Consider the following 27817-nt stretch of genomic DNA (forward strand, 5'->3'; position numbering starts at 1 on the left):
TGAGCAGTTCCCAAGAGTTTTTCGTTTGAAACCAAACACCATTGTCTTTCCTTATCCATCTGTGCTGCCTTAAGAGGCTTAGATCTATGTAGAATTTGCATTTCTTTTTTTTAATGTTTTTAAAATTTATTCTTGACTGTGCTGGGTCTCTGTTGCTGCTCTCTGGCTTTCTCTAGTTGCTGTGAGCAGGGGCGACTCTCTAGTTGCAATGTACAGGCTTCTCACTGCAGCGACTTCTCTTGTTGCAGAGCATGGGCTCTAGAGTGTAACAGGCTTCAGTAGTCGCAGGGTACGGGCTCTCTAGTTGTGGTGGGTGGGCTTCATTGCCTCGAGGCACATGGATCTAAGTTCTTAGATCAGGGATCCGCACCGTGTCCCCTGCATTGGTGGGTGGATTCCTAACCGTTGAACCACCAGGGGAGTCCCTGCATGTTCTTTTAATGTCGTTTTTACTTTGTTATTTTCCTCAAATTCACACTGAGTGTATGGGTCCAACTGGGTGTGAGTCATCAGGGTGGGGCACCGAGGCAGCGGTCATCTCCGGGAAAGCCCCTGCTCAGCACTTAGTGCTTCTGTGAAGATGTTTGGACATCGTTTTCTTGACCCCTCCAGGTTGACTCACAGGGCTCAGGACTGAGCTGAGAATAAGGAACTTCAGTAATTCTACTACTCCTCATATAGCATCACCTTGGCCTGCCAACAGGAGACCCTTGGTTGGCTGGAGGAGAGAGGCCCTTATTAAGTATAAGGTGTTGAGTAGCTGAGAGGGGTTGTCCATTACTGGCTGAATGTGAACTTGAGCCTCATTCTGTCCTTGCCACTTGATCGCTGTGTGACCGTGACAAGTCATTTTAACTCTGTATCTTAGTGTCTCGCTTGGAAACCAGAAATGGCTTATGTGTGTGTGTGCCTTTTATAAATATGGCACAGGCGTGTAGTGTACCACAGCCGAGTGCCAGTTGAAATTGTCCTTCATGTCTTGCCAGATGAGGGTCCCATCTGGGTGTGGGAACCTGATGGGAACACAGCTGAGGCTCATCCGTTGGCGACCATCCGTTCCTCCTTCCCCAGCTCCTTCCCTGGCTCCATGCCTCTCGCAGGAGATGTGAGGTGGTAATGAGGCTCATCTGCTTGGGACTGATCTATGGTTTTCTTTTTTGTCCCATGGCATCAGCCTATGGACACTAGCTATTTCAACAAAGGCGTTTATAACTTAAGAACTATGACCTTTTATTCCCTTGACTCCCATTTCTGTAAGTGTGAAAAGTGAAAGTGTTAGTCATTCAGTGGTATCCAATTCTTTGTGACCCCATGGACTCCTCTCTCCTGGGAATTCTCCAGGCAAGAATACTGGAGTGGTTTGCCATGCCCTCCTCCAGGGGATCTTCCCAGCCCACATATCAAACCCAGGTCTGCTGCATTACAGGCAGATTCTTTACCCTCTGAGCCACCAGGGAAGCCCATTTTGTAGATATCCCCGGGGAAGTTAAGAACTCTGTTTCTGCAAGATGGAAACCATTTTCACCAACTCTTATGCAGCAGCTCTGAGCACAGAGACCCACACCTCAGTCCTGAGGCTGTTTTCCTTTGCATCCTTCACTAAACATATTTGTATTTCATCAGGACACATTAACTTTCCCCCTGCATTCTGGGGTCCCAGGGTCTTCCCTACTGTCCCACACCCCTCAAGACAAACACCTTAAGACAATTGCTCTTGTAGTTCTTGAGTCATTGAATACAAACCCTTTTTTTCTTTTTATAATGCGTGTTTATTTGGCCACGTCGAGTCTTAGCTGTGGCGTGTGGCCCGTTTCTTGGAGGCACAAGCACTTGCTAGGCTGCCCCATGGCGTGCAGGATCTTAGTTGCCTGGCGGGGGATTGAATTCATATCCCTTGCATTACAAGGTAGTTCTTAGTCACTTTACCATCAGGGAAGTCCGACAAACCCTTTCTGATGCAGGTTTCTATTCCAGGCACGGAGAGTGGTGGAAAGCCAAGTCCATTTCGACAAAGAAAGAAGGTTTCATTCCCAGCAACTATGTGGCCAAAGTCAACACCTTGGAAACGGAAGAGTGAGTCCCCTCGTGGAGTGGTCTGGAGTGGTTCTGTGTGACATGCTGGATCTCTTGCGTTTTCTTCATCTTTTTTCTCCCCGGGATTACAACAGCCATGGGATGTTAATATGTCTTCACAGGTGGTTTTTCAAGGATATAACCAGGAAAGATGCAGAAAGGCAGCTTCTGGCCCCAGGGAACAGCGCTGGAGCTTTCCTGATCAGAGAAAGCGAGACATTAAAAGGTAGGAAGTGACATAAGGCCTCTTATCAAATGCTGTTTAGGAAATCATTCTTAGAAATGATTCTAGAATTCTGTTGAAAAAGAATTGTGGGCAGATCTTGTTTTATTGAAGTATAGTTGATTTACAGTGTTGGGTTAATTTCTGCTGTATAGCCAAGTGATTCTGTTATACATATATGCCGTCTTTTTCATACTCTGTTCTGTTCTGGTATATCACAGTAGGACTGTGTTGTTTATCTGTCCTATGTGTCATAGTTTGCATCTGTTAATCCCAAACTCCCAAAACTTCCCTCCCCATAATGCCAATCTTGTTTACAAAATATAAGTGTAATCTTTGCTTGTAATTCTTTCTCTGCAGGAAGTTATTCTCTGTCTGTCAGAGACTGTGACCCTGTGCACGGTGATGTGATTAAGCACTACAAAATCAGAAGTCTGGACAATGGGGGTTATTACATCTCCCCACGAATCACTTTTCCTTGTATCAGTGACATGATTAAGCATTATCAAAGTAAGTGAAAACACAAGGTCAGACAAGAAAAGAAAGATACATCTGTTATGATACATATATTATGTCAAACTTATATAAAAAATTTTTGTATCCTGAAACTTTACAGAATTCATTGACGAACTCTAGTAGTTTTCCTGGTAGCCTCTTTAGAAAGAAGAATCATATTTCTTTTGGATAAAGTTGCAGGATCATATTCTGTAACTGGTCCTAAAGTAACCTATAACTATACATTCAACAGTGGTACTAGTGGTAAAGAATCCACCTGCCAATGCAGGAGACACAAGAGACACCCATTCAGTCCCTGGGTTGGGAAGATCCCCTGGAGGAGGAAATGGCAACCCACTCCAGTATTCTTGCCTTGAAAAGCTCATGGCCTGAGGAGCCTGGTGGGCTATACAGTCCATGGGGCCACAAAGAGTCGGACACGACTGAGCAGCTAAGCACACACAAGCATTCAAAGTCAGATTTGATCTTTGTGTATAATTATCCTAGTCCTTCCCACCTAGCCTGTGCTGTTTAACAGTTAATGTTCAAAAATTACAAAGATAGAAATGACTATTATTTTCATATAGTGCATGATTTTACAACACATCTTTTTAATATCCAGGCTAGGAATGCAGATCTGTAGATCTGTGTTCTAGTGTAGACATATGTATGTGTGTGTATAAAAGTAATACGTACCCTTGGTAAAAGAAAACAGAAATTACAACAATAACACCAAAACAATTAGAAGTGGCCAGTCAGTGGTCCTTCGTCCCCAGTTTGCCCTACAGCCTTGCTAGGCTGATCCCCTGAATAGCCTTTAGGTATATTCCCTTTGTGTTTGAGATCAGTTGTAGTGGGAAGCTGTTACTGCTTATTTCTTCAAGCTGCTCTAAGGTAATACACATAAACTTTGCTTATGTCCCCAAGTATGGAGAGAGCAAGTACTCTAGAGTAGTAAGTCCTTCCCTCTCTCTACCCCCATCAAGTTATTCGTCTGGCACATGTGTTGATTACTTGTGGAGCCCTGGCTCTGTTCTGAGGCTGGGGGGGGGGGGGTGTCCCCTGGTGACCTGACCAAGTTCCCACCATTGTGCCCTGAAGAGTTTACACAGACTCAGTAATTAAAACTATAGTCTATTAAGTGTGACAACCTGCCAGCCTATGTTTGTCTATTTATTTTATTGTTTTTATTTTCATAGATTAGTATTACTGATGAATCAAATCAAGTGCATCTTACATTGTCTTTCATTTAAGAATTTCAAGTCATGGTTTCACAGAAGATACACCCATAAACATTTTAAGTTTGTAGACCTTGGCGAGTTGGAAATGATAAAACTCATAGTTCAGATTTCTCTGTAGATACTGGTAAAATACAAAGGATGACTTTTCCACATTTACTTTCTCTTTGAAATTAGAGCAGTCAGATGGCTTGTGCCGGAGATTGGAGAAGGCGTGCATTAGCCCCAAACCACAGAAGCCATGGGACAAGGATGCCTGGGAGATCCCCCGAGAGTCCATCAAGCTGGTGAAGAGGCTAGGCGCCGGGCAGTTCGGGGAAGTCTGGATGGGTGAGTGTGTGGCTTTGGAGCCTGAGTCCCTTCTGGAGAAGTAAGGGCTCCAGCTGATTTCTATCAGTTTTCTCAGAACCATTGATGCTTTCATTTCCCTCTGTCCACCGGGTGCCAAGAACAAGCCCACACAGTCCTCATGATTAGACTCTTCATCTTCTCTGAGACTTAGGCTTTCTCTTGTTGGATGAGTGTTTACAAGGAAGGGGCAGTGGGCGCTTATCCTGGCTTATCTGTCTACTCTTTCTGACTCTCTCATCAGCAGATTCTTTGGACATACGGTTAAGTGCAGGCATCTCGGGGAAAGGAACAGTTGGGCGCCTGTGCTCAGTCACTCAGTCAAGGCTGACTCTTTGCGACCCTATGGACCGTAGGCCACCAGGCTCCTCTGTCCATGGGATTCTTCAGGCAAGAACACTGGAGTGGGTTGCCATGCCCCCCTCCAGAGGATCTTCCCAACCCAGGGCTCGAACCTGCATCTCTTGCATCTCCTCTAATGGCAGACAGGTTCTTTACCACTAGCACCACCTGGAAAGTCCATAATTAATTCTTACTGTGCTGTAATTCTCTGGGAACATGATAATGGAATCAGGCTAAATCATGAGTACACAGCCTCACCTTGCTCACTGGGATCTGTGTGAGTACGTGGCACTCTTTCCAATCAGGTCCACAGACCGGGGGCGTGATCTTGCTCTAGGTGTGCCTCTGTCCCCCCTCTGCTGCCTAAATCATCACCTCCTCCTCCTTGCTCTGTTCACCTTTCCTTTCTTATTGAAGTAAAATTCATGTAACATAAGGTCAGTCAGTTTACAGTGAACAACTCACATTCATATTGTACAGTCACCACTTCTATTTAGTTCCAGAATATTTCCATCAGTCCAGAAGGAAGCCCTGTACCCATAATGCAGACACTTACCCCCACGCCCTCTTCCCCAGCCCCTGGACACCACTCTACTTCCTGTCTCTATGACTGTGATACTCTAGGGCTCTCGCATCAGTGGGATCCTACACACATTTGTCCTTTTGTGTCTGGCTTATCTCCCTCAGCATGATGTCCTCAAGGTTCACCCGCATTTGTCAGAATTTCTTTCTTCTATGAGCGAACACTATTCCATGTATGGGTATGCCACAGCTTATCTACTTATCTGTTGCTGGACCTTTGGCTTGTTTCCATCTTTGGGCTATTATGAATAATACTTCTTTGAACATTCATGTGCAAATTATTGTGTGGACAGGTGTTTTCATTTTCTTAGGGATATACATTCTCCTAGCAGTGAAATTGCTGAGTCACATCATTCTGTGCTTAACTTTTTAAGGAACTGTCTTAACTGGGATCTACTCATTTTTTAAAAAATTGTCACCTCTTTCTCCCCTGAGATATTTGCATTTATTTTTTAATATAGTTTTTCCAAGTCCACAGAGTAGGAGCAGGTATAATATACATTGTATCTTCTTCACCTAGATTCACCAGTTAATATTTTGCTATATTTCCTGTATCATTTCTATACATACACACACAGACATGTTTTATTTTTGCGGAGCCACTTGAGAGTAAGGTGCAGATGCGACGCCCTTCAACCCTGAACGCTCACGCAGGCGTCTCCTCAGAGGACTGTGGTACCAGGCCGCACGGTGGTCACATTCAGGAAGTTCTGCACTGATCTGCAGAGTCTAATGTAGAGTCGACATCCTAATTCCCCTCATTGTCCCAGTGATGTCCCCGGGGCTGTTGGAATCTAGAGTTTGCTTTTAACTGATCTGTCTGTAGTCTCCTTGAATCTGGAAGAGTCCCTTGGCCTGTCTCCATCTTTCATGGCAGGTTTTTCCTTTTGTAGAACGTCTCTCATTTGAATTTCCCAGTGTTTACCATGACTTTGTCCAGATTATGCCCTGGGTCACGAATAGCATCTAAGTACTAAGCGATGCTGTGTCTTCCTGCATCCCTCAGAGGCACAGAATGATGGTTGGTTCCATTATTGCCTACAGGCCAAGGAGGGAGGGCAGAGTCCCTAGTTCCCAGACTGAGCGGAGGTTGGAATAACCATGTTTGGGGTTGGGTGGGGGCGCTGGGGAGGGTGGAGGCGGGTCAGAGGACAGACGCTGCTGCTTTTAGAGAGGTGATGGCTTCTAAAAGGGATGAGAATCAGATGAGCACGTGATGCTGAAACCATCTGAGGATAGCACTTTTGGATATTTAAACAATTTTAAAGAATCTCCCCTAAGGTAATGAATACATCAGTTACAACAGGGAATTAAAATGTTACATTTAAAATAGAGAAATCTGGTAGACCTCCTTAAAATCAAACAGAACAACAGCATCTTACTCTCAAGTGGCTCAGCAACAATAAAATAGGGATGGTGTAAAAACAAGATGAGGTGATGCAAGTAATCATTTAATATAGTTGACAGCATTTAAGAACTGTTGTTATTATTTTAAATAATTATATTATGAAGATAGTCTGATAAATTAGAGCAAAGACTATGACATAGAGGGGAGAAATTGCCCAGAATGTCCCCCCTCAACATGAGCTGTTTCTTGGGTAGTTTCAATTAAACTTTTTATTTTGAGATAACTATCGATTCACACGCAGTTGTCTGCAATAATACAGAAATGAAAATATCTGTTCACACAAACATTTTTATACAACTGTTCATAAGTAAGAGCATTATTCATAGTAACCAAAGAGTGTAAACAACGGAAATGTCCATCAGTTGATGAATGGATAAACAAAATGTGGTGTTTCCTTGTGATGGAATATTATTTGGCAATAAAAAGAAAGCCCTGACACATGCTACATGGATGACTCTTGAAAACACAATAATAAAGAAATGAAACCAGACACAGAGGACCATGTGTTAGATGACTCCCATTTATGTGAAATGTCTGTAAAAGGCAGTTCTGTGGAGACAAAGGAAATGAGTGGTTGGTTCAGGTGTGGGGGATGGCAGTGTAATTGTTAATAGGGACCATTTTTGGGGGGTGGGGACATGAAAATGTCCTTATAATTGATTGTGGTGATGGTACCACAAATCTGAATATACCAAAACCAATGAATGGTATGTTTTAAATGGGAAGGTAATGTGGCATATAAATTATATTTCAATAAAGCTATTATAGATGTAAAAGAAATAATACAGAGAGGTCCCATGTAGCCTTTACTCAGTTTCTCCCAAAAGTAACATATTGCAACACTATAGTATAATATCACCGCTGGAATGTTGATGCTGAAAGTTGTTTGTTTTTAAATGGTGCTTTCCTCCTAGTTTTGTATTAAAGAAAGAAAAGAAAGAGAGGGAGGGAGAGAAGGAAGGAAAAGAAAGAAGAGGAGAAAAATAGTTTTGCTCTGGGGTCTTGTGCAAGTGTGGTTCTGTGAACCTGGCTGCCAGCCAGGGAGCTCTTCCTTCGCTGCTGAAATTACGTCAGTTTGTTGAATGCATTTAGCAGGGGAATGCTGGAAATAAAACCAAAGGAACAGAGGGGAGTGATGTGCTACAAATCAGGTCAAAGGATGTGCCCCTCCCTTGTGTGTCTGCACGTCTCATTCTGATCAAGGCTCTGTGTAAAAGCAAGGTCTGTCTGTGCAGCTTAGAGCTGCTGGCAATTAGCTTTAACTCCTTGAGGGATAAATAAGCTGGCTGCCTTTGCTGATGGATAGAAAAAGGACAGCAGATTAAAAATTGCATCCCTGTTAATCAAGTAAGTGAACATTATCGTGAAGCGTGAGAAATGACTCAGAGGCTCCCAGGCACACTTTATGGTCTGGATTTTCTCGTCCGAAGCACAGTGGACAAATACTAGGAAATGCCCTGATCTGGGGGGAGCAGGGGTGGGGAGAAAAGAGAGAGGGGTTTGTCCCTCCAGCTGTTTCCTCTGGTCCGTGTGATCCTCGGCCGTCTGGTTCGGGGACCCGTTTTCCTCTTCGGGCCGCTGGACACTGAGGGAACTGACCCATGAGTGACACAAAGCGTGACATTTCCTGTTCCCGCTCAGTCTCTGAAGAGACTTTGCGAAAGAAAGGAAACTGATTTTGCGTTGAAGTTCGCTTGATCCATCTTCATGGGACCCAACTGCACTGAATGACTCACCAGCCAGCTTCTAAAAGCGACTGCATTCATCTTTTTGTATTAACGAAGCCACCTTCGTCCTGTGGTGTAACGAGGCAGCCACACCTGCATTGGAGCGCTCTCTGCTTTACCTATGGCAAAGCAGCACCCACAAAAAATTATTTACTTCCTTCAAAAGATTAAAAAAAATTTTTTGCAGCTTCCTTTTATTTATTTATTATTACAAATTTATTTTTTATTCAAGTACAGTTGATCTACAGTGTTGTGGTAGTTTAGCAAAGCGATTCAGCTATGTATAAGAATCTTTTTCTCAGATTCTTTTCCCATACAGGTCTTTACAAAATATTGAGTAGAGTTCCTTGTAGGTCCTTGCTATTCATCTGTTTTATACATGGTAGCATGTGTATATTTCCATCTATCATGCCACTCTCTGTGACCCCTGTGAACCTGCCCATACCGGGCAGTGTATTGGTCAAGTACGATTTGATGCTTAGCGCTGAGTAAAACTCACGCCTTTGGTGTAGATGGAAAGCTGCCCTGTCGTGCAAACGTCACAGCCCTAAGCAGCCATGTGTGGAAGCTGCTGTCCTGCACTCAGCTGGGTTTGACACAGCTGTTTTAATTGCTGCTCTTTTCAAACTCCTTATCAGCATTTTTAATATCTTTAGCAGCTGCAGTATTTCCTGGTGATTTTTTTCCCCTATGCTTGGAGAGCATTTTTTTTTTTTCCTCATCCTTGACCCATAACTTCATGTTCTGTGAAAAGTCTCGGTGAGTCCCATGGCTTTTGTGATGACAAAAGGAGACCAGCCAGCCCTGCTTCTCTCTCTCCTGTCGCTGTAACATGCAGTATAAGAAGCAGTCGGAAAAGTGCCTACCACACGAGCGTTCGCTTTCACAGCTACTGACAGCATGAAAACCTGTGTGGTGACCACTGAATCACACCCGAAGCCCCCGTTCTCCCCTTCCCGACCACAACCCCACCTGTCCCCCGAAGGCAGCTGCCGTTCTGGCTTTTGTGATCATTTCCTGACTTTTCTTTGTAGTTCTGCTGCTTTTGTGTATGGGGCTGTGTGCACCCAGAGTAGTTTATTTTTGCCCGGTTTTAAACTTTATATAAAAGAAACCCTATCATTTATCAATGGCATTGGAGTTACTCCCATGTTCTGGCTATTAGGAACAAGGCTACTGTGAATGTTTTTGCACTGGTTGGTGCCAGGGTACATGAGTTTCTCTAGATGAGCGGGGTGGATTTACTGGATCACAGGTATGTGAATCTTCAGTTCCAGTGCTCGGCCCCTCAGTCATGTCTGACTCTTTGAGACCCCACAGACCATAGCCCGCCAGGCTCCTCTGTCCATGGGATTTTCCAGGCAAAATTACTGGAGTAGGTTGCCATTTCCTCTTCAGTGGATCTTCCTGACCCAGGGATTGAATCCTTGATCACTTGAGCCACGTGGGAAGCCCTCAGTTCCAATAGATGCTGTTCTGGGTTACACCCTCCCCACCAGTGTACACAGGTTCACAGTCAGGCGGGCGGTCACTCAGTATAACTGCTCTAGAAAGGAGCCTGCTCTGTCAGCATCCTTCCAGGGCCATTGAGGATACTGTTGAAGATAGAAGCTTTACAACTCAGTTTCAGTGATGCTCAGATGAGAACCCAGAAGGGACCTGCAGGAATTGCCCCAGCTGTCCTGCTAAGGGGCTAGCACTGCCAGCGCTCAAGATTGTCAGACTTTGTCATTTTTGTCTTGCTGGGTGGTGGTTTCTTTCTCCTGGAGATTTTGTGGGGTTTTTTTGGCTTCTCTAGGTCTTCGTTGCTGCACATGGGCTTTCTCTCGTTGCAGTGAGGGGGCTACTCTTGTTGAAGCACGAGGGCTCTAGAGCACAGGCTCAGTAGTTTGGCACACAGCTTAGTTGCTGCACGACACGTGGAATCTTCCAAGACTGGAGATTGAACCCATGTCCCCTGAATTGGCAGGTGGATTCTTAACCACACCAGGGAGGTCCTCTGGAGACCGCCATTGTTGGTTTTCACTGAGTGTGAGCTGTGTGTGTACTGATAATCGTGCGACCTGAAAAGGGACTGGACGTTTTCACATCACCGTTTCTGAGATGTTTGTCTCTCTTGGGCCTGGGGCTGTCAGGCTGCCACACACCAGGTAGAGGTGACCTAGAGGGTGATTCGCGGTGACCATCTGCCAGTCCATCCTCACCTTTTCCTGTCCTTCCAAGAGAACTAGGGAAACAGAAAGAAAAGCTGCATGTGGTTGCCTCTATTCCTGCTTTCCAAACCACCGAGAAAAGGCTTTTCCAGGAGAAAATCAAGCTCCAAAGTAAGCACATCATTGGGAACTTCCCAGGCAGTTCAACGGTCAAGACTTCACCTTCCAATGGAGGGGGGACGGGTTTGATCCCTGGTTCGAGAGCTAAGATGCCACCTGCCTCACGGACGAAAAACCAAAACAGAAGACAGAAACAGTATTGTAACAAATTCAATAAAGGCTTTGAAAATGGGTCCACATCAAAAGTAATCTTAAAGCAAGGAAAAGTAACCATATCATGGAGGCAGGTCCCAGAAAATCAGTGCCTTGGGGGAACTATATTAAGGAGGCAGTGTTTCCCGAAGTGTGTTCTGGGAGATAAAAGGTACATGAAGATGTGTTCTGAGGTTGAGATAGCGTGGGAAATGCTGTGGTTAACCCAGCCAGACGGGCATCTTCCGTGCTGGGCTGTCTGCACTCCTGCTGTATCTCCTGGGTGAGATGGCGTGGGGTAGGCAGGGGTTCCCAGGTGGCTCAACCCAGAGCCCTTCCTTTGCATAGAATCACTGTGTCCAGTTCTCTTTGAAAACTTTGAGAAATAGTTATTTGACTCCTGTGTATTCTTTGTACTTTACAGTTAATAAAGCAGCTGCCGCTGCTAAGTCGCTTCAGTCATGTCCGACTCTGTGTGACCCCATAGATGGCAGCCCACCAGGCTCCCCCGTCCCTGGGATTCTCTAGGCAAGAACACTGGAGTGTGTTGCCATTTCCTTCTCCAATGCATGAAAGTGAAAAGTGAAAGTGAAGTCACTCAGTCGTGTCCGACTCTTAGCGACCCCATGGACTGCAGCCTACCGGGCTCCTCCATCCATGGGATTTTCCAGGCAAGGGTACTGGAGTGGGTGCAAAGCTTTTCTTTCTGATTATAAAAATAATGCATATTCATTGTAGTAAAGTTGGTAAAGAGTTAAAGGTATGGTGAGCAAAATTTAAATCACTCATAATTAAGCCAGTACTCAGTGTATTCTGGTGTATTTTCTTCCAGACAGTTGTCTGTGTGTGTGTGTGTGTGTGTGTGTGTGTGTGTGTGTGTGTGTGTATGTAAGAGTATCTAATAGGTTTATGGTGTGTGGGCTTTTTTGTCTTGGGATAAAAACATTTTATCAATTAGAAAAAATCTAATGAAATTAAGAAAATCAAATTAATTAGAGAGAATGGTACAGTGCATATGGAGCTTTGTTTACCATTGTTTTATTAAAAAAACCTTTTGATTTTAGAATAATTTTAAGTTCTTTGATAAAGATAATACAAAGAATTCTCATATACCCTTTACTCAGTTGCCCCTAATGTTAGGTGCTGTTCTGTGCTTAGTCGCTCAGTCATTTTGCGACCAATTTCATGGCCGACTCTTTGTGACCCCATGGACTGTATGTAGCCCACTAGGCTCCTCTGTCCGTGGGATTCTCCAGGCAAGAATATTGGAGTGGGTTGCCATTTCCTTCTCCAGGGGATCTTCCCAACCCAGGGATTGAACCCACATCTCCGGCATTGCAGGCTGATTCTTTGCCGTCTGAGCCACCAGGGAAGCCCAAGAATACTCAAGTGGATAGCCTATCCCTTCTCCAGGGGAACTTCCTGACACAGGAGTCAAACCGGTGTCTCCTGCATTGTAGGCGAACTCTTTACCAGCTGAGCTGCTACCAGGGAAGCCCCCTAATGTTACATATATAGGTTTTGTTTTTCTTTTTATTATTATTTTTAAGCACTTATTTATTTGTCTGCACCAGGTCTTCGTTGCAGCACGCGTGATCTTTTTAGTTGCAGCATGTGAGATCTTCAGTTCAGTTCAGTTCAGTCGCTCAGTCGTGTCCAACTCTTTGCGACCCCATGAACTGCAGCACACCAGGCCTCCCTGTCCATCACCAACTCCCAGAGTCCACCCAAACCCATGTCCATCGAGTCAATGATGCCATCCAACCATCTCATCCTCTGTCATCCCCTTCTCCTCCTACCCTCAATCTTTCCCAGCATCAGGGTCTTTTCCAATGGGTCAGCTCTTCACATCAGGTGGACAAAGTACCAGAGTTTCACCTTCAACATCAGTCCTTCCAATGAACAGCCAGGACTGATCTCCTTTAGGATGGACAGGTTGGATCTCCTTGCAGTCCAAGGGACTCTCAAGAGTCTCCTCCAACACCACAGTTCAAAAGCATCAATTCTTCTGTGCTCAGCTTTCTTTATACTCCAACTCTCACATCCATACACGAACACTGGAAAAACCACAGCCTTGACTAGACTGACCTTTGTTAACAAAGTAATGTCTCTGCTTTTTAATATGCTGTCTAGGTTGGTCATAACTTTCCTTCCAAGGAGTAAGCTTCTTTTAATTTCATGGCTGCAGTCACCATCTGCAGTGATTTTGGAGCCCAGAAAAATAAAGTCAGCCACTGTTTCCACTGTTTCCCCATCTATCTGCCATGAAGTGATGGGACCAGATGCCATGATCTTCGTTTTCTGAATGTTGAGCTTTAAGCCAACTTTTTCACTCTCCTCTTTCACTTTCATCAAGAGGCTGTTTAGTTCTTCTTCACTTTCTGCTATAAGGGTGGTGTCATCTGCATATCTGAGGTTGTTGATATTTCTCCTGGGAATCTTGATTCCAGCTTGTGCTTCCTTCAGCCCAGCATTTCACATGATGTACTCTGCATATAAGTTAAATAAGCAGGGTGACAATACACAGCCTTGACGTACTCCTTTTCCTATTTGGAACCAGTCTGTTGTTCCATGTCCAGGTCTAACTGTTGCTTCCTGACCTGCATACAGGTTTATCAAGAGGCAGGTCAAGTGGTCTGGCATGCCCATCTCTTGAAGAATTTTCCACAGTTTATTGTGATCCACACAGTCAAAGGCTCAAACTCTTAGTTGTGTCATGTGGGATCTAGTTCCCTGACCAGGGATCAAACCTGGGTCCCCTGCATTGGGAGCTCAGCATCTTAGCCACTGGACCACCAGGGAAGTCCCTAAAGGTTTTAGATAATGTTAACACGATAGGGTTTATAGAAGTTTTTTCTGTCTATAGCTAAATATTCTTCTAAGTCTGCATGAAGTTTTTGATGAATCATAACCTCCCTTCTTTTCCCTCCCTAGGTTACTATAACAACAGCACCAAAGTGGCTGTAAAAACACTGAAGCCAGGCACAATGTCTGTGCAAGCGTTCCTGGAGGAGGCCAACCTCATGAAGACGCTGCAGCACGACAAGCTGGTGCGGCTGTATGCCGTGGTCACCAGGGAGGAGCCCATCTACATCATCACTGAGTACATGGCCAAGGGTGAGTACCCGCCCCCACTAGGGCTTGTGGCGGCCCAGCCCTCGGAAAGGACACCCAGGCATGTGATGGCCCAGCCCTCAGAAGGAGAACACTTAAACATTCAGAGACCCCTCAGATAATTCAGATTATCAGCAGCAGGCTCACTCCAAGGGCTTCCCAGCTGGCACAAGTGGTAAAGAACCCGCCTGCCAATGCAGGAGACATAAGAGATGTTAGTTTGATCCCTGGGCTGGAAGATCCCCTGGAGGAGGAAATGGCAGCCCACTCCACTATTCTTGCCTGGAGAATCCCATGGACGGAGGAGCCTGGTGGGCTAGAATCCATGGGATCACAAAGAGTCGGGCACAACTGAAGCAACTTGGCACACAGGCTTATTACAAAAACATCAGAAAACACAGGACAGTGAAGCCCTTTCATAAGCCACCTCCCTGGAAGTCATCTGCTGTAAAAGGAATATGTTGTCTTCCCAGTTTCTGGGCACTTATCTCAATGTACCTGCTGGCCTCAAGAATGAGACCCTAAGCCTAGACGGCCCCCTGGACATACTTGTCAAATAAGTAAATACCGATTTCAAATAAGAGTATTATTGTTTGGGGTTCCAATTGTGAGTTCTCAAAACTGAAAACCAGTTCCTTGTCCTCTTTAGCATTATCTAAACGTTCGGAATGACACTTTAAAACATAAATATTTGAAAAACTTGGCCAGGTCAAGTTCCTGCATTGTCACAGAATCCCTGAAGAAGTGATTTCAAGCAGCCATCTTTTCTCCCACTGCTGTCCCCTTCAGATCAAGGATCTTAAGTCATCATCCTTCTTCCTCCAGCTCAGGAGAAATGCTAATTAAACTGCCCGTGATTTCTAAAGAATCTTCAGAAGGAACGAAGATGATACCTAAGCCATTATCCAGAATTAACAGTGACCTCCTGAGAATGGAGATTATAGTGTGATGCCATAACTGAATAGGTTAGAAAGATGAATATTGCATTTTCTTATTTAATATATGTTAATATTTCAGAATATTAATATCCTCCAGAGTCCTTCTAAAAAAGAATATTTTTTAAGCCCTATCAGGGCTTCCCTGGTGGCTCAGTGGTTAAGAATTCTCCTGCCAGTGCAGGAGACACGGGTTCGATCCCTGATCCTGAAAGAGCCCACATTCCACGGAGCAACTCCGCCCATGCGCCACAGACACTGAGCCTGTGCTCTGGAGCCCAGGAGCCACAGCTGCTGAAGCCCATGCGCCCAGAGCCCATGCTTCACGAGAAGCCACTGCAGTGAGAAGCCTGTACCGCAGCTAGAGAGCAGCCCGCACAGCACAGCCAAGAGAACGAAGATAAAAAGATAAATACAGTTTGGAAAAGCCCTACTACCTATTAGGTTGCTGCCGTTCAGGAGCCAGGCTCAGGATCAGACGCTTAAGCAGGAGTTCACAGATACTTGTGGGGTTGATTAACAGTTTCTTAACCATAAATGTAAATGGTAGCAGTGCCCACCTGGTATTGAGCAGTTACTATATGCCAGATGGCACTTGGTGTCTTCCCTGAGAAACGCGCTCATCTTCCTTGCAGTCTAGGCTGAGCACTGCTGTTCTGTGTTACGGATCCATTGAGCGCTTACTACCTGCCATCACCCTGGCACATGCTTTAAACCCCTCCTCCTGTGGACTGTGGTAGAGTTCCTGGGAACTGCCCACTTGACAGGGGCTCAGACGAGGTACAGAACTTGCCCAAAGTCACCCTCAAGTTGGTGCTACAAGTTCTAGAAGAAGGAGCAGGGCGTGTTTTCGAGATGAAGTCCGGGGATGCTGGAGACGATGCCGGTGGGCACACTTGCTCCCTTTTAAGTGAGATCTTACTTTCCTCCAAAGCACAGTTGGTTCATCACATCCTCACTGGGCACCTGGGTGGTGCCTGAGATCCGTGCTGGGCACGGATGAGTGCCTGCTGTGGGCATGGAGCGCGCAGCCAGGAGAACAGGCTGGTTTTTGTCCCAGAGAGGCCCTGTAGGACGCGGGCCACGGTGGCAGATGCAAATGCTCCTTTCTTACCTGGAGCTCGTGTACATCTCACAACAAGTCTGAGGGGACAGGTAGGAGGGGACTGGGTTTGACCAACGCCAGGAAAAGGCACTGTGATCACACAGAATGGTGAAGCAGTCATTTCACCTGATCCCTCCTCCCTGCGCTGCCAGTAGGAATGATCATTTGAATTTTGTTTGGATTTCTTTGTGTGTGTGCATGTTTGAACTGCACTGATTTGCTCTTCTTCATCAACAGGCAGTTTGCTGGATTTCCTGAAGAGCGATGAGGGGGGCAAGGTGCTGCTTCCGAAGTTGATTGACTTCTCTGCTCAGGTGACGTATGAAAAAGCAGCTGTAAAGTACTGTAAATGTCCCCCTGCTTCATACTCGGGATGGAACTGCACTTTCAAGGGGAAGGCATTAGGGTTGTGTTTCCTAGTAGACCTTCGAAGGACAGGTCCTTGGAGGTGGAGATGGGTGTTTCTCTTGGAATGTGTGTGCACGTGTTGAGTGGTGACATGGATCCTCTTGTGTCTGACCCAGTTCACCTCTTTATACTTGTGTTCATTTCTGCATGAAAGATAGAAACAGCACCACTGAGCTATCACTTTCATGCGTTCTGGAGATGAACTCCATGCAATATAAGCATGGCACCTTCTCAGTGATGTATATGTAGTGTTTAAGTTACTAAGTTCTGATGCCTCAGTGTTCTGGGAAACAGAAGAACTGTTTTACTTCCCTCTCTAACCCACTTTCACTCCTTGTTGGATGTGTCTTTAGGATTCTGAGAAATGTTCATTTGTAACACTTCTAGTACTAGCCTCGGGCTGCCTAGGTGGCAAGGAGAGGTGTTGAGGGTAGAGTCAAATGAGCTGGCGTGAACTGGGTGCTTCAGAGCCAGAGGGGGCACACTGAAGAGACCCTGGGGGCGACTGTCCCCCTTCCTGCAGTAAAGGTGAGTGAGGAAGTCGTCCTGCTTAGTCGTCACCTTGTCTGCACAGCTGGGGCTCTTTACAGGTTCCTTATCGCAGTAGGCAATTCAAACGGCATCTGCAACTCCAATATCTAATGTGGAAAGAAGCAAAATTGTTGTGGGGTCTGGGGAGGCCACCTGACTTTTGAACCCTCTTCTCAAACTCTCTAAGCTGCCCCTGTGTGGCTCTGTGGGACCCCAGGCTCTGGGCCAACAGTTTTTGTTCGTTTGTTTGTTTTTAAGATTTTTTGATGTGGATCATTTTTTGTCTTGATTGACTTCATTACAACATTGCTTGTTTTGGTCTTTTGGCCGAGAGGCATGTGGGGTCTTAGCTCCCCTACCAGGGATTGAACCTGCACCCCCTGCATTGAAAGGCACAGTCTTAACCACTGGACCTCCAGGGGAGTCCCCAGACCTACGCTTTGAAAACCACTGCTGGGCAGTGAGAGGAGAGATGACTTGGGCTCAGCTCTGCACCCCGCATGGACAGGAGTCAGGAGACTGAGAAGGCAGAGGCTCAGGAGCCTGTGTCACTCTCAGCACCATTATACGAGGCTGGGGAGCCCTGCCAAGGCTGGTGACATGGGAGTCCCCGTTGTATGGGGACGTTGAGGGGCGTCGTAAGAGCTTGTGCACCTGCTTCTCAGAAGGGGAAGGGGGCTGTGGAGGAGAAGGGCACATGGCCTGGAGGCCTGGATGGTCATCCCTGTCCAGGTTCTCAGCGGCATTCTTGCCTGCCATTCTGTAGGGTGGAAATTAGCACAGTGGGGTGTGTGCTATGTCTGGGTAGGACTTATCTTGTCACACTTATCTTTGTATCTGGTTTTGTCTTATAAAACCTTATCTTGACATAGTTCTTAAGGTTCAAGTCAAGGCCTCCTTTTCTAATCTTTAACTTTCAGACTGTGGGTTCCAGGAGGGGCCAGGGAGCAATCGAGGTGCCCACCGTGGTCACCGTCCAAGCCAGCGTCCTGCATCCAGCTCACAGGATGATGCTCTTCTTCATCCGTCTCAGGCTGGCTCTCCCAGCAGTGACTGCTGGGAACCACGTCTAGCTTAAGAGCAGGAGATTTGAGTGTCTGTGGAGGGTCGGCAGCACCAGGGAGCCCCTAGCAGGCGAGGTCAGCACAAAGCTCAAGGTCCTTGTAAGGACCCTCCACAGACACTCAGTTCTCCTTGAGACCATCTTTGTTCATGGGTAAAGCTCGCCTCAACTCTCCCCCAGCCCTCCCCTCTAGGGAGAGCTACTGAGATCTCCTGTTGTCTGTTGTTAGTTGTCATCCATTTCGTCTGCTCGTGGCTTTTCTTATTGTAACACTGGAGGGACCTGCACCTTGGCAGTGAGGGTAGGGCATGTATGCCTCAGTTTCGGTTTGAAATCCTACACCGCACGCATCCGATCGCTGTCGACCGTGCTGGCCACCCCATCCCTCTGTGATAGTCAGTTCCCTTTATTTGTGACTGGCGTTCCCCACACTCCTCCGTCTTCACGGGCTTTTCTGAAACCATCTCTGTACAAATAAAGTCATCTCTGAATTGTTTCTACTTTTCCCCTCCATCGTGTGCCAGTAATGAACATTGTCACTTTCCCATAGTGAATAACTTGAGAAGAGTAAATATTCATAAAGCTGCCCCAAGGTGACACGTGGAGAAGGAAATGGCAACCCATTCCAGTATTCTTGCCTGGGAAATCCCATGGACAGAGGAGCCTGACAGGGTGGCAAAAAGTTGGGCACGACTCAGTGACTAAATACCAATAATCAGTAGGGTGACTCGGGACAGCCAGTGTCCTAGTAATCCAGTCTTCTCAACCCTTACCTCCACTAGACTGTTGAAAGTGGCAAATGGGCAAAGCGGAAGAATTGTGAATCTGAGTGGTATTTGAACTCAACAATCAGTAACCTATAAAATGCTTTTACACTTTCTTTCTTCCGTTTGCATTGTCAGTAGCATCAGAGATCTGGGAAACTGAGTGTTCACAAGAGGCTATGGTTAAATTCAGTAGTTTTTGCAATGGGAGACTGAGAGCAGAAATCAACCAGTTGACTGATTCCCAGCCCCAGAAGAATAAGGAAACGGGGGTGGGGGTGGGGCATGTGAGGGGCAGTGCTGGGACTTTTCCCAGACTCTCCTCTCAGCAATTCTTCCCTCTCCCCACCAGCTACTTCCCCATGCTCCTGTCCCCTCCGCAAGCTCCCTCAGGGCACATCAAGATAGGAAGTGAGTTGTAAGAGCTGATTTCATCACTTCCTGTCTCAGGATGAGTTCTGAAAGGTTCCTCGGAACCCCAGTGTCATCGACCAACCCACCTCTCCAGCCACCTGTCTTCCTCTCCACTTAGTGGAGATTAAGAAATCCCAACTTAGCCATATCCAGTGCTTTTCTTGTATTAAAACCATCTTGTGCTGAAGTAGAAAAATGACCCCTTTGCAAAGGAAGTTTGATACTTTCAAACCAGAGAGACTTTGTCCAACTGCTTTCCAGCCCTTGCCTCATTTAAGAGAAAAAAATGAACTTGGAAAGAGGAGTGGGTGAAATCTGTGGGAATTTCCTTCAGCAGAGATGGAAATGGGTTTGTAGACTCCTCAAACAGAGAAGGAAAGGAAGTGGGGACTTCACAGTTGCAATATGGAGGTCAGATAAATCATCTTGTAATTCAGGGGAATCAAGGCATTTCTTGAGCTTTGGGGGGTATAAAAAGTACCCAAAGTCAAAGAACACACAGTTATGTGTGAGTAAAGCTGCAATACTGTCCATGGCATTTTCCAGGCAGGAGTATTGGAGTGGGTTGCCATTTCCTCCTCCAGTGGACCTTCTTTTGTCAGAACTCTTCACTATGAACCATCCATCTTGGGTGGCCCTGAATAGCATGGCTCATAGCTTCGTTGAGTTACACAAGCCCCTTCACCATAACAAAGTTGTGGCATGCTGCAGTCCATGGGGTCACAAAAAGTCAGACAGTGCTTAGCGACTGAACAACAACAAAACTGCAGTAAGAATGGGAAAATCAAAGTTGCCGTTATAATCATGGCAGCAAGTAACATTCCTTTAACTCTTTCTGGATGATAAACTTTTCTACCTCCATCATTAACTTAAGCCCAACAACCTTGAAAGCATTTATATTGTTGTTTAGTGGCTCAGACGGTAGAGCGTCTGTCTGCAATGCAGGAGACCCGGGTTCAATCCCTGGGTTGGGAAGATCCCCCAGAGAAGGAAATGGCAGCCCACTCCAGTATTCTTGCCTGGAAATTCTTGCCTGCAGAGCCTGGTAGGTTACCGTCCATGGGGTCACAAAGAGTTGGACCCGACTGAGCGACTTCACTTTCGCTTTGATACATGTTACACATGGAGGGGTGACCTTGGACTCCAAGGTCACAGCTAGTGGTAGAATTGCTGGGCTCCACCGTGGCTCCTCTGACTCTCGATAACTGGTCCTTTCCTCTGCACCCCACTGTAGTTTCATGATCAGAGTTGCCCTGTGGTCACCTGCACCTGGCATTTTGCTGATGTGTATTTTCCCCTTTTATAGATTCTGATTTTCAGAATTAATAATATCTTTAGTGTTTTTTTCTTTCCCCCAAAGAATCTCTATTGCCAAGATGCAGGTCTTTGTGCCACATAGTGATTATGCTCAAGATACATTTTGCCTTCTCGTGTTAAAGGGTAGGACACATTTAAGTTGGAAATTGAGGAACAAGGCAGGTCAGATACCTCAGTCTACTATCATGTAATTCTCAGCCTGTTTAATACAAAAGTCTTTGACTTAAGAGTGTCTGAGTCTGTCCTCACTGAAGTATCTACTGATCAATAAAATGGGGTATAGACAGGGCATCCCTTGTAATAACTCTGAGTTGGAACCACCAGTCTGCAGAGATAGTCAGTTCCACAAAATCATCTGGACGGATGCCACCAGCAACAAGGAAGTCCCCCGGTAACAGCTGGATGGTTTCCAGTGATGATTCCAGTGGAAGCTAAGCTGGGGCCTTGTCCCCTTCCCTGTTTCGGGGTCTCCTCCTCTGTCCCTGATTCCTGGAATCCCTTCCTTTGCCTCCGGAGCCTCCTCCCTGGACCTGACTGCTCCTCCTTCCTGTGCCCACCCAACTCCCCTCCTGGCCTCTCTCAGTCATGCTCTCCAAACAACTGATACCTGGTATTTCTTGAATGGAATCGTTTGGTTGTTATTTTTAAAAGCAGGTTCATATTGACTTTTTCTATGCAGGAAAAAATAATGGAAGAAAATGACTTCAAGTGACCTTTACATGAATGACCTTTACCCAAAACCTTTAGATGCTTTTGTAGCCTTTCACAGATGAGTCCTTCCTTCCCCACCCCTGGAATACCTGCTTTAAGACACTTGTGTTACCTCACTCCCTGGCTTCATATAATCCAATAGAAGGCTTAAAACTGAGTCGCCAAAAGTCACTCCATCCCCAGTTTAAGAGGAATTTGTTGTCCTTGGCGTTCATTCTGAGGTCAAGGTGGAGCTGGAGGCACTTTCTCCAGCTTCACTTTCAGCCTGGGGTCCTGCTTAAGGGCCAGAAGGACAACTCTGTGACCACAGGGCCACCAGAGCAGAGAGGTGATGCCCAAGGCCACATGGTGCCCCGCCACGGGTGCCACCCTGCAGCCTTGCCCCCTCCATGCACCAAGACCCGTTCCCCAGCCTCCGGCCCCCACAGAGCCCTGCCCAAGGATGTAGCCCCAGATGGTGGGCCCATGGGTCCTGCCCGGCCCCCTGCCCTAGTGGCAGTGGGCTTATCCTTGAGCAAGAATACTGGAGTGGGTTGCTATTTCCTTCTGGGGATCTTCCCGACCCAAGGATCAAACCCAGGTCTCCTGCACTGCAGGCAGATTCTTTACCATCTGAGCCACCAGGGAAGCCAAAAAGTTCCTGATGGCCTGAGGGCACACGGCCCCAGCCTTCTTCAGGTTTGGAGCCCACCAGCCTCCTATCTCAGTGTCTCTCCCAAGCCCACTCTTGGAGACCACCCACTCTCTCTTTTCTGTTTCTTTCAGTGCACCTACTGCCGTGTGAATATTTGAGCAGTTTTGGATTATCTCTGTGTCCCAGACACTTAGCACAGTGCCTTGCATGCAGTAGGTACTTAATAAATATTTGTCGAATGACTGCACTGACCCACGCGGGGGCTGCCCATGTTCAGTTTAAAACAACAGAGCCTGCTTTGCATGGCTCTGAATGAGTAATTAGAAGAGCCTGTGTTTCTGGTGTTTTCTGGGCCACTCTTCATGTGGATTTACCCATGAAACATGTTCCTGGTACATTTCTTTCTCCCCTCCCTCCGACCGTGCTGACTTCCCTGTACCAAGCTTACATTATTGGTCAAAATCACAGTGAGAGAAAATAAAAAGGAAGTAGAACAGAAGTAGCCGGGCCTTTCTGAAAAGACAAAGAGCTGCCGTGTTTCTACTCTGTGGAGTAAAGAACGCCAGGGGGATGAGAAACTATAAGTGAAATGTTGCACATAGCAGCCAGTGGCAGATGCTTTTAATCCGAAAAGCACTTTTAAATGGACGAGTTTTTCCTCTCTAGTGCCATTCAGATTCCTTTGAGGCTGGAATTCAAGGGGTGAAGGGGCTGGCAGGCTTTTCTTAGCAACCGGGGTTTCCAGCCCTTGTTACCTGTTATACACAGACACACACACACACACACACACACACACACACACACACACACACAGAGTCGTGTCTATGACATCACTATCTGAGCTGCTCTGAGCTGGAGAACCACCTGCACATTGGTTGGTAACCATCATATTATACTCAGGTTGACAGCCCTATGTTTTAGCTGATCTTCATCGTTTCCACACCTTCCATCTGCCCCTCTCTGGACCCCCCGCTTTGAGATTTGCCAGCCCACCGTCCATCCCAGGATCCCTGGGCACTGCCTCTCAGCGCAACACTCACCCAGGCACCCCCTCCATCCCCCGAAGCCCCAGCCATTGGTGGTGGCCACCCAGGCATGTAGACCCTCACGCTCAGTCCTTCTGTTTCTTGACGTCCTCTCCTCCAGGACTCTGTTCTCAGCTGCCAGAGCCCCACCATGGTTACGACCAGAGGCTCTGCCTGCAGGCCCCCATTCCTGCCCTTCGTCCCCCAGCCCCCATCTGCCTGGCTCCTGCTCCAGGCCTCCATGTTTCCTCCTCTGCCCGCCCCCCATGTTTCTTTTCTCTCCTGACCTGGCTTCTGTGCACCACCTGCCCCCTTCTTTATCACCGACGCTTGCGTCCAGCCCAGCCCTTCGCCTGTCCCATGTGCGCACACCAGCCGTGACCAGTGCTGACGGCAGGCGCTGGCTCTTCTGCTTCTAGACGAGAGTCGAGCTGCCATAGGGACCCCACTCACACACACATGTCCCCGGGCCTAAACCCCTCCCCTCCCGCTCTCTCGGGTCACTTGCTGTCACCCCCTGAGGAGAAGCCGGCACACTCACTACTTCCTGACTGAGGCCGCCTGCACTGGGCACCAAGTCCTGACCCCTCTTCCTTTCAAGATGTACGTGCCCGTTTAGTCGCTTCAGTCATGTCTGACTCTGTGACCCCATGGACTGTAGTCTGCCAGGTTCCTCTGTCCCTGGAATTCTCCAGGCAAGAATACTGGAGTGGGTAGCCATTTCCTTCTCCAAAGGGTTTTTCCAACCCAGGAATCGAACCCACATCTCTGGCATTGCAGGCTGATTCTTTACCACCAAGCCACCTGGGAAGCCCTCCTTTCAAGGTATTGCCCTAGAAATTCTGCCCTGCCGTTTTCCCTTTATTTCTGTGCCGTTCCCATAGGAACTATGATACAGCGCCCCTTCTCCTCCACACCCCTCTCCGGCTGCCTCTACCTCCAATTCACTCCACCCCGTCATGGCAGAGGTCCTTGAGGGACCATATTCTCTCTTCACAATTCTTCCCCTCCGGCTCTCGCTCGAGCCCGCCAGCTCTCGAGCAAGCAGCTCTAGACAAGTCTTCCTTGGTGACCCCACAACGCAAGTCCAAGGGCACTCCTCAGACTCAGAGCGGTGTGCTTGATCTCTCTCTCTTCCCAGACATTCCTCTTCACTTGACTTCTGGGACACTGCTCTCTGGGTTTCCTCCCACTTCAATGGCCGTTTCCTCCTCGGCTCCCAGCATTTAAACACTGGAAGGTCCCTGAAGTCAGTTCTTGGACCTCCTCTTTCTCCAGATTCACCTCCTGAGTGATCTCATTGAGAGCACTGTGTACTTCCCTAGGACTGACATAACCAGTTACCACCAACTGGATAGCTAAACCATCAGGAATTTTTATCCTCTCACAATTCCGGAAGCCAGACGTCCTACCTCAGTGTATCAGCAGGGCTGCGCTCACTCCAGAGGTTCTAGTGGAGGATTCTCCTGCCTCTTCTGCCTCCTGGTGGTTCCTAGAATTCCCTGGCTTGCGGCAGCATCACTTTTTTTTCACAGGCCTTCTCCTCTCTGTGTGTCTCTCCATGTATCTTCTCTTAAAACAACACTGCTCATCGGTTTAGTTGTTGTTCAGTTGCTAAGGCATGTCCGGCTGTTTGCAACCCCATAGACTGCAGCATTCCAGGCCTCCCTATCCTTCGCTGTCTCCTGGAGTTTGCTCAGATTCATGTCCATTGAGTCAGTGATGCCATCCAACCATCTCACCATCTAACTCCCCCTTCTCCTGGCCTCAGTTTTGATTTAGGGCCCACCCTAAATGCAGGATGCTTCCCTGATGGCTCAGACGGTAAAGAATCTGCCTACCAATATAGGACACCTGGGTTTGATCCCTGGATTGGGAAGATCCCCTGGAGGAGGCTATGGCTACCCACTCCATTATTCTTGCCTAGAGAATTCTGTGGACAGAGGACCCTGTCAGGCCACAGTCCAGGGGGTTGCAAGAGAGTCAGACATGACTGGAGCAACTTAGCAGGCATGCACTGTTTCTTTATTGCCAGTTGTGTTTATTTAGTATAGATGAAATCATGCATCTTTTCCTATATTTATTCTTTGTTTGCAGTTTATTTTTCTGGGAATTCTTTCTTTAAGCTTTTAACCATTTTTGTTGTTGTTGTTATTAGTTCATCATTATCCATCCTTTCTAACTATTCTTTTCATTGCATATCAGCTTTGTACCATATGTGCTGTGTTATATGTATTGAACGGAATATTACAGTTTTTCATTTAATTAAAAACTCTCCAGGGATTTCCCTCGTGGTTCAGTGGCTAGGCCCCATGCTCCCAATGCAGAGGGTCCGGGTTTGATCTTTGATCAGGAAACTAGATCCCACATGATGCAGCGAAGACCCAACACAGCCAAATAAATAAATATAAACTAAGCCTTTTTTTAGTTTTAATTCTCCATCAACATGTATGTACCTATTAAAGTATAATATTCTATTCCTGTAACTGTATCGTGATTTCCTTACCATTCTTTGGTTTATGTTTGGGGAATCTCTACTTTTCCATTAATACAAGTAACAAAACCTTTCTTTACTTACTGCACCTGTTTCATTATGCCCCAGTTGCCACATAATAAGATCAGAGTAGGAATGTTTTCGAGTCATTGACAGTTTTAGTTTTCATTGAGCAGATTTGCACGTTTGCATCCCGAGACTTGTCCCTCTGCTGGAGGTGTGTGGGGCAAACCCTGTCAGGCCACATTCCTCCTACGAGGCAACACTGATCCAGCCATCACACCTCTTCTCTCCTGCAAAAGCTTGGGCAGAACCAGTGGCGTTTCTCTCATTCCTCCATCCTTGGGATAAGTTGAGAATGTTTTGCTTCCTTCTTCTCCTTCCAAGGTGATAAGCATGGTTCATTAGCCGCAGGTCAGAGTATGTCGTCTTGATAACAGTAGCAGCAGTGAAACTGATGCAGAAGAGAGGACAGTAAGCGAAGGAGATTTCTGATCTTAGTGTCGGTTATTCACTGCCCTCTCCTGGGGGTACAGAGTGGGGAGTCCCTGACCTGACTGGGAGGAGGTGATCCTCAACAGGTCATCCCTTTTCAGCCTCAGGCAGCTGATACCAGGGAGCCCATCAGTGGACATGGTGTCCAGCTCCAGATCCTCCCAAGGGCTGTGGCAGCCACTCAGCAGGGAAGGCAGTGTGCGAGAGGCTGTACTTGGGCACCTGTGGGTGCCCATTTTCCCAAAGTAAAAAAAAATTGATTAAAAAAAAAGGAAATCACTACTATTTGCTATGATCCCATTTCATCTTTTTTTTTTTAACCATTTAAACTTTTTATTTTATACTGGAGTATAGCCAATTAACAATATTGTGATAGTTTCAGGTGGACAGCAGAGGGACTCAGCCATACATATATGTGTATCCACTCTCCCCCAAACTCCCCTCCCATCCAGGCTGCCACGTAGCACTGAGCAGAGATCCATGTGCTATAGAGTAGGATGTATTAATGTTAGGAATCATTCATCTCCATCTTGCATTGAGTGGTCTTGCATTCTCCTTTTCAGTCTCATCTGGACGCTCTCAGGTGATGCTATTCTTATTGCATTTCATAGAGTGGAAAAGTTGAGATTTTGAGAAGAAACTTGCCCCTGTGTTTCCTTGTGAGTCTCTGACCCATAGTCACAGCCGGCTGACTATCTTCGGAGGCGTCACTGGTCTACTTCCTGCTGATCCTGCTTGTGTATTCACATCACGGCCGGGTCTATTTGAGGTTAGATTGAGGAGTGGCCTGGGGAGGAAGTGGTATGGGAGGAGCCCTGACCACTGCCCAGTTTGACTTGGTCCCCGCAGGTGTGCATGGGCGTCCCTGGCGAGGGTGCCACCACAAGCCGCAGAATGCACTGCACAGCCTCTCTGCTGCATGCAGCAGGCTCTCCACCTTCTGTTCCTGCTTTCCTGCAGCTGGAAGCTCCCTGTTTTATGTTTCAACTGTGATAAAATACACATAACCTAAAGTCTACCATTTCATCCATTTTTAAACGCACAGTTCAGTGGCATCCGGTTGGCAGTGGCATTCCCACTGCTGTGTGGACATCACTGCCATCTATCTCCAGAACCCTTTTCATCTTGCAGAACTGACACTGTGCACCCATGAAACGTTAATTCCGCTCCTCCCTCCCACCGGCCCTCGGCAGCCATTATTCGCCTTTCTGTGCATTTGATCCTCTAAGTACCGTGCGTGAGTGGAATCGTTCAGTATTTGCCCTTCTTAATGATTTATGGCTTATTTACTTCTCTTAGCTTACTGTCCTCAGGGTTTATCCATGTTGTAGTCTGTGTTAGAATTCTATTCCTTCTTATGGCTGAATCATACTCCATTGTTTGTATAGACTGCAAATTTTTTTTTTTTTAATTTCGTCCACTGATCACACTTGAGTTGTTTCTACCTTTTGGCTATTGTGAATAATGCTCCTATGATCGGGGGTGCATCTGTCCAAGATTGTGCAAATATTAACTATTTACTTTTGGTTCTTTGTGCTTTATACCCAGTAGTGGAATTGATGGATTGTGTAGTAATCCTATGTTGAATTTTTTGAGGAACATTCATTCTGGTTTCCACAGTGGCTGTGCTATTCTACATTCCCATCAGCAATAGCTAATTTCTCCACTTCCTCAACACTGTTTATTTTCTTTTTGTTGTTGTTGTTTGACTGTGTTTATAACAACCATCCTAATGGATGTGAGCTGGTCCAATAAGTATTTGCAGGAGAAGGTCTATGAGAATTAGTTGACAAATGCTTCTTTCTTTTCTGCTAATGAAGGTAAATCTCTTTGATGGAAACTTACTGCTTTAAGTATGATTATTTTGTGATGTTGTCTGTGTGGAAATTGTGTCTTCCTGAGGCTT

The 27817-nt window shown here is 46.6% G+C and overlaps 1 protein-coding gene across 13 annotated transcripts in view; it reads left to right on the plus strand.

Moving 5' to 3' along the window:
- Nucleotides 1-27817, plus strand: part of LYN (LYN proto-oncogene, Src family tyrosine kinase) — a 109281-nt gene that overhangs the window by 65306 nt on the left and 16158 nt on the right. For all 13 annotated transcript variants that reach the window (XM_060419898.1, XM_042253797.1, XM_042253799.1 and 10 more), the window contains 6 exon segments: nucleotides 1975-2073; nucleotides 2196-2299; nucleotides 2657-2806; nucleotides 4207-4359; nucleotides 13836-14018; nucleotides 16293-16369. In XM_060419898.1, coding sequence (XP_060275881.1) covers nucleotides 1975-2073; nucleotides 2196-2299; nucleotides 2657-2806; nucleotides 4207-4359; nucleotides 13836-14018; nucleotides 16293-16369 — 766 coding nt within the window.

The sequence above is a fragment of the Ovis aries genome, chromosome 9 (genome assembly GCF_016772045.2).
Source record: "Ovis aries strain OAR_USU_Benz2616 breed Rambouillet chromosome 9, ARS-UI_Ramb_v3.0, whole genome shotgun sequence".
Taxonomy (NCBI): domain Eukaryota; kingdom Metazoa; phylum Chordata; class Mammalia; order Artiodactyla; family Bovidae; genus Ovis; species Ovis aries.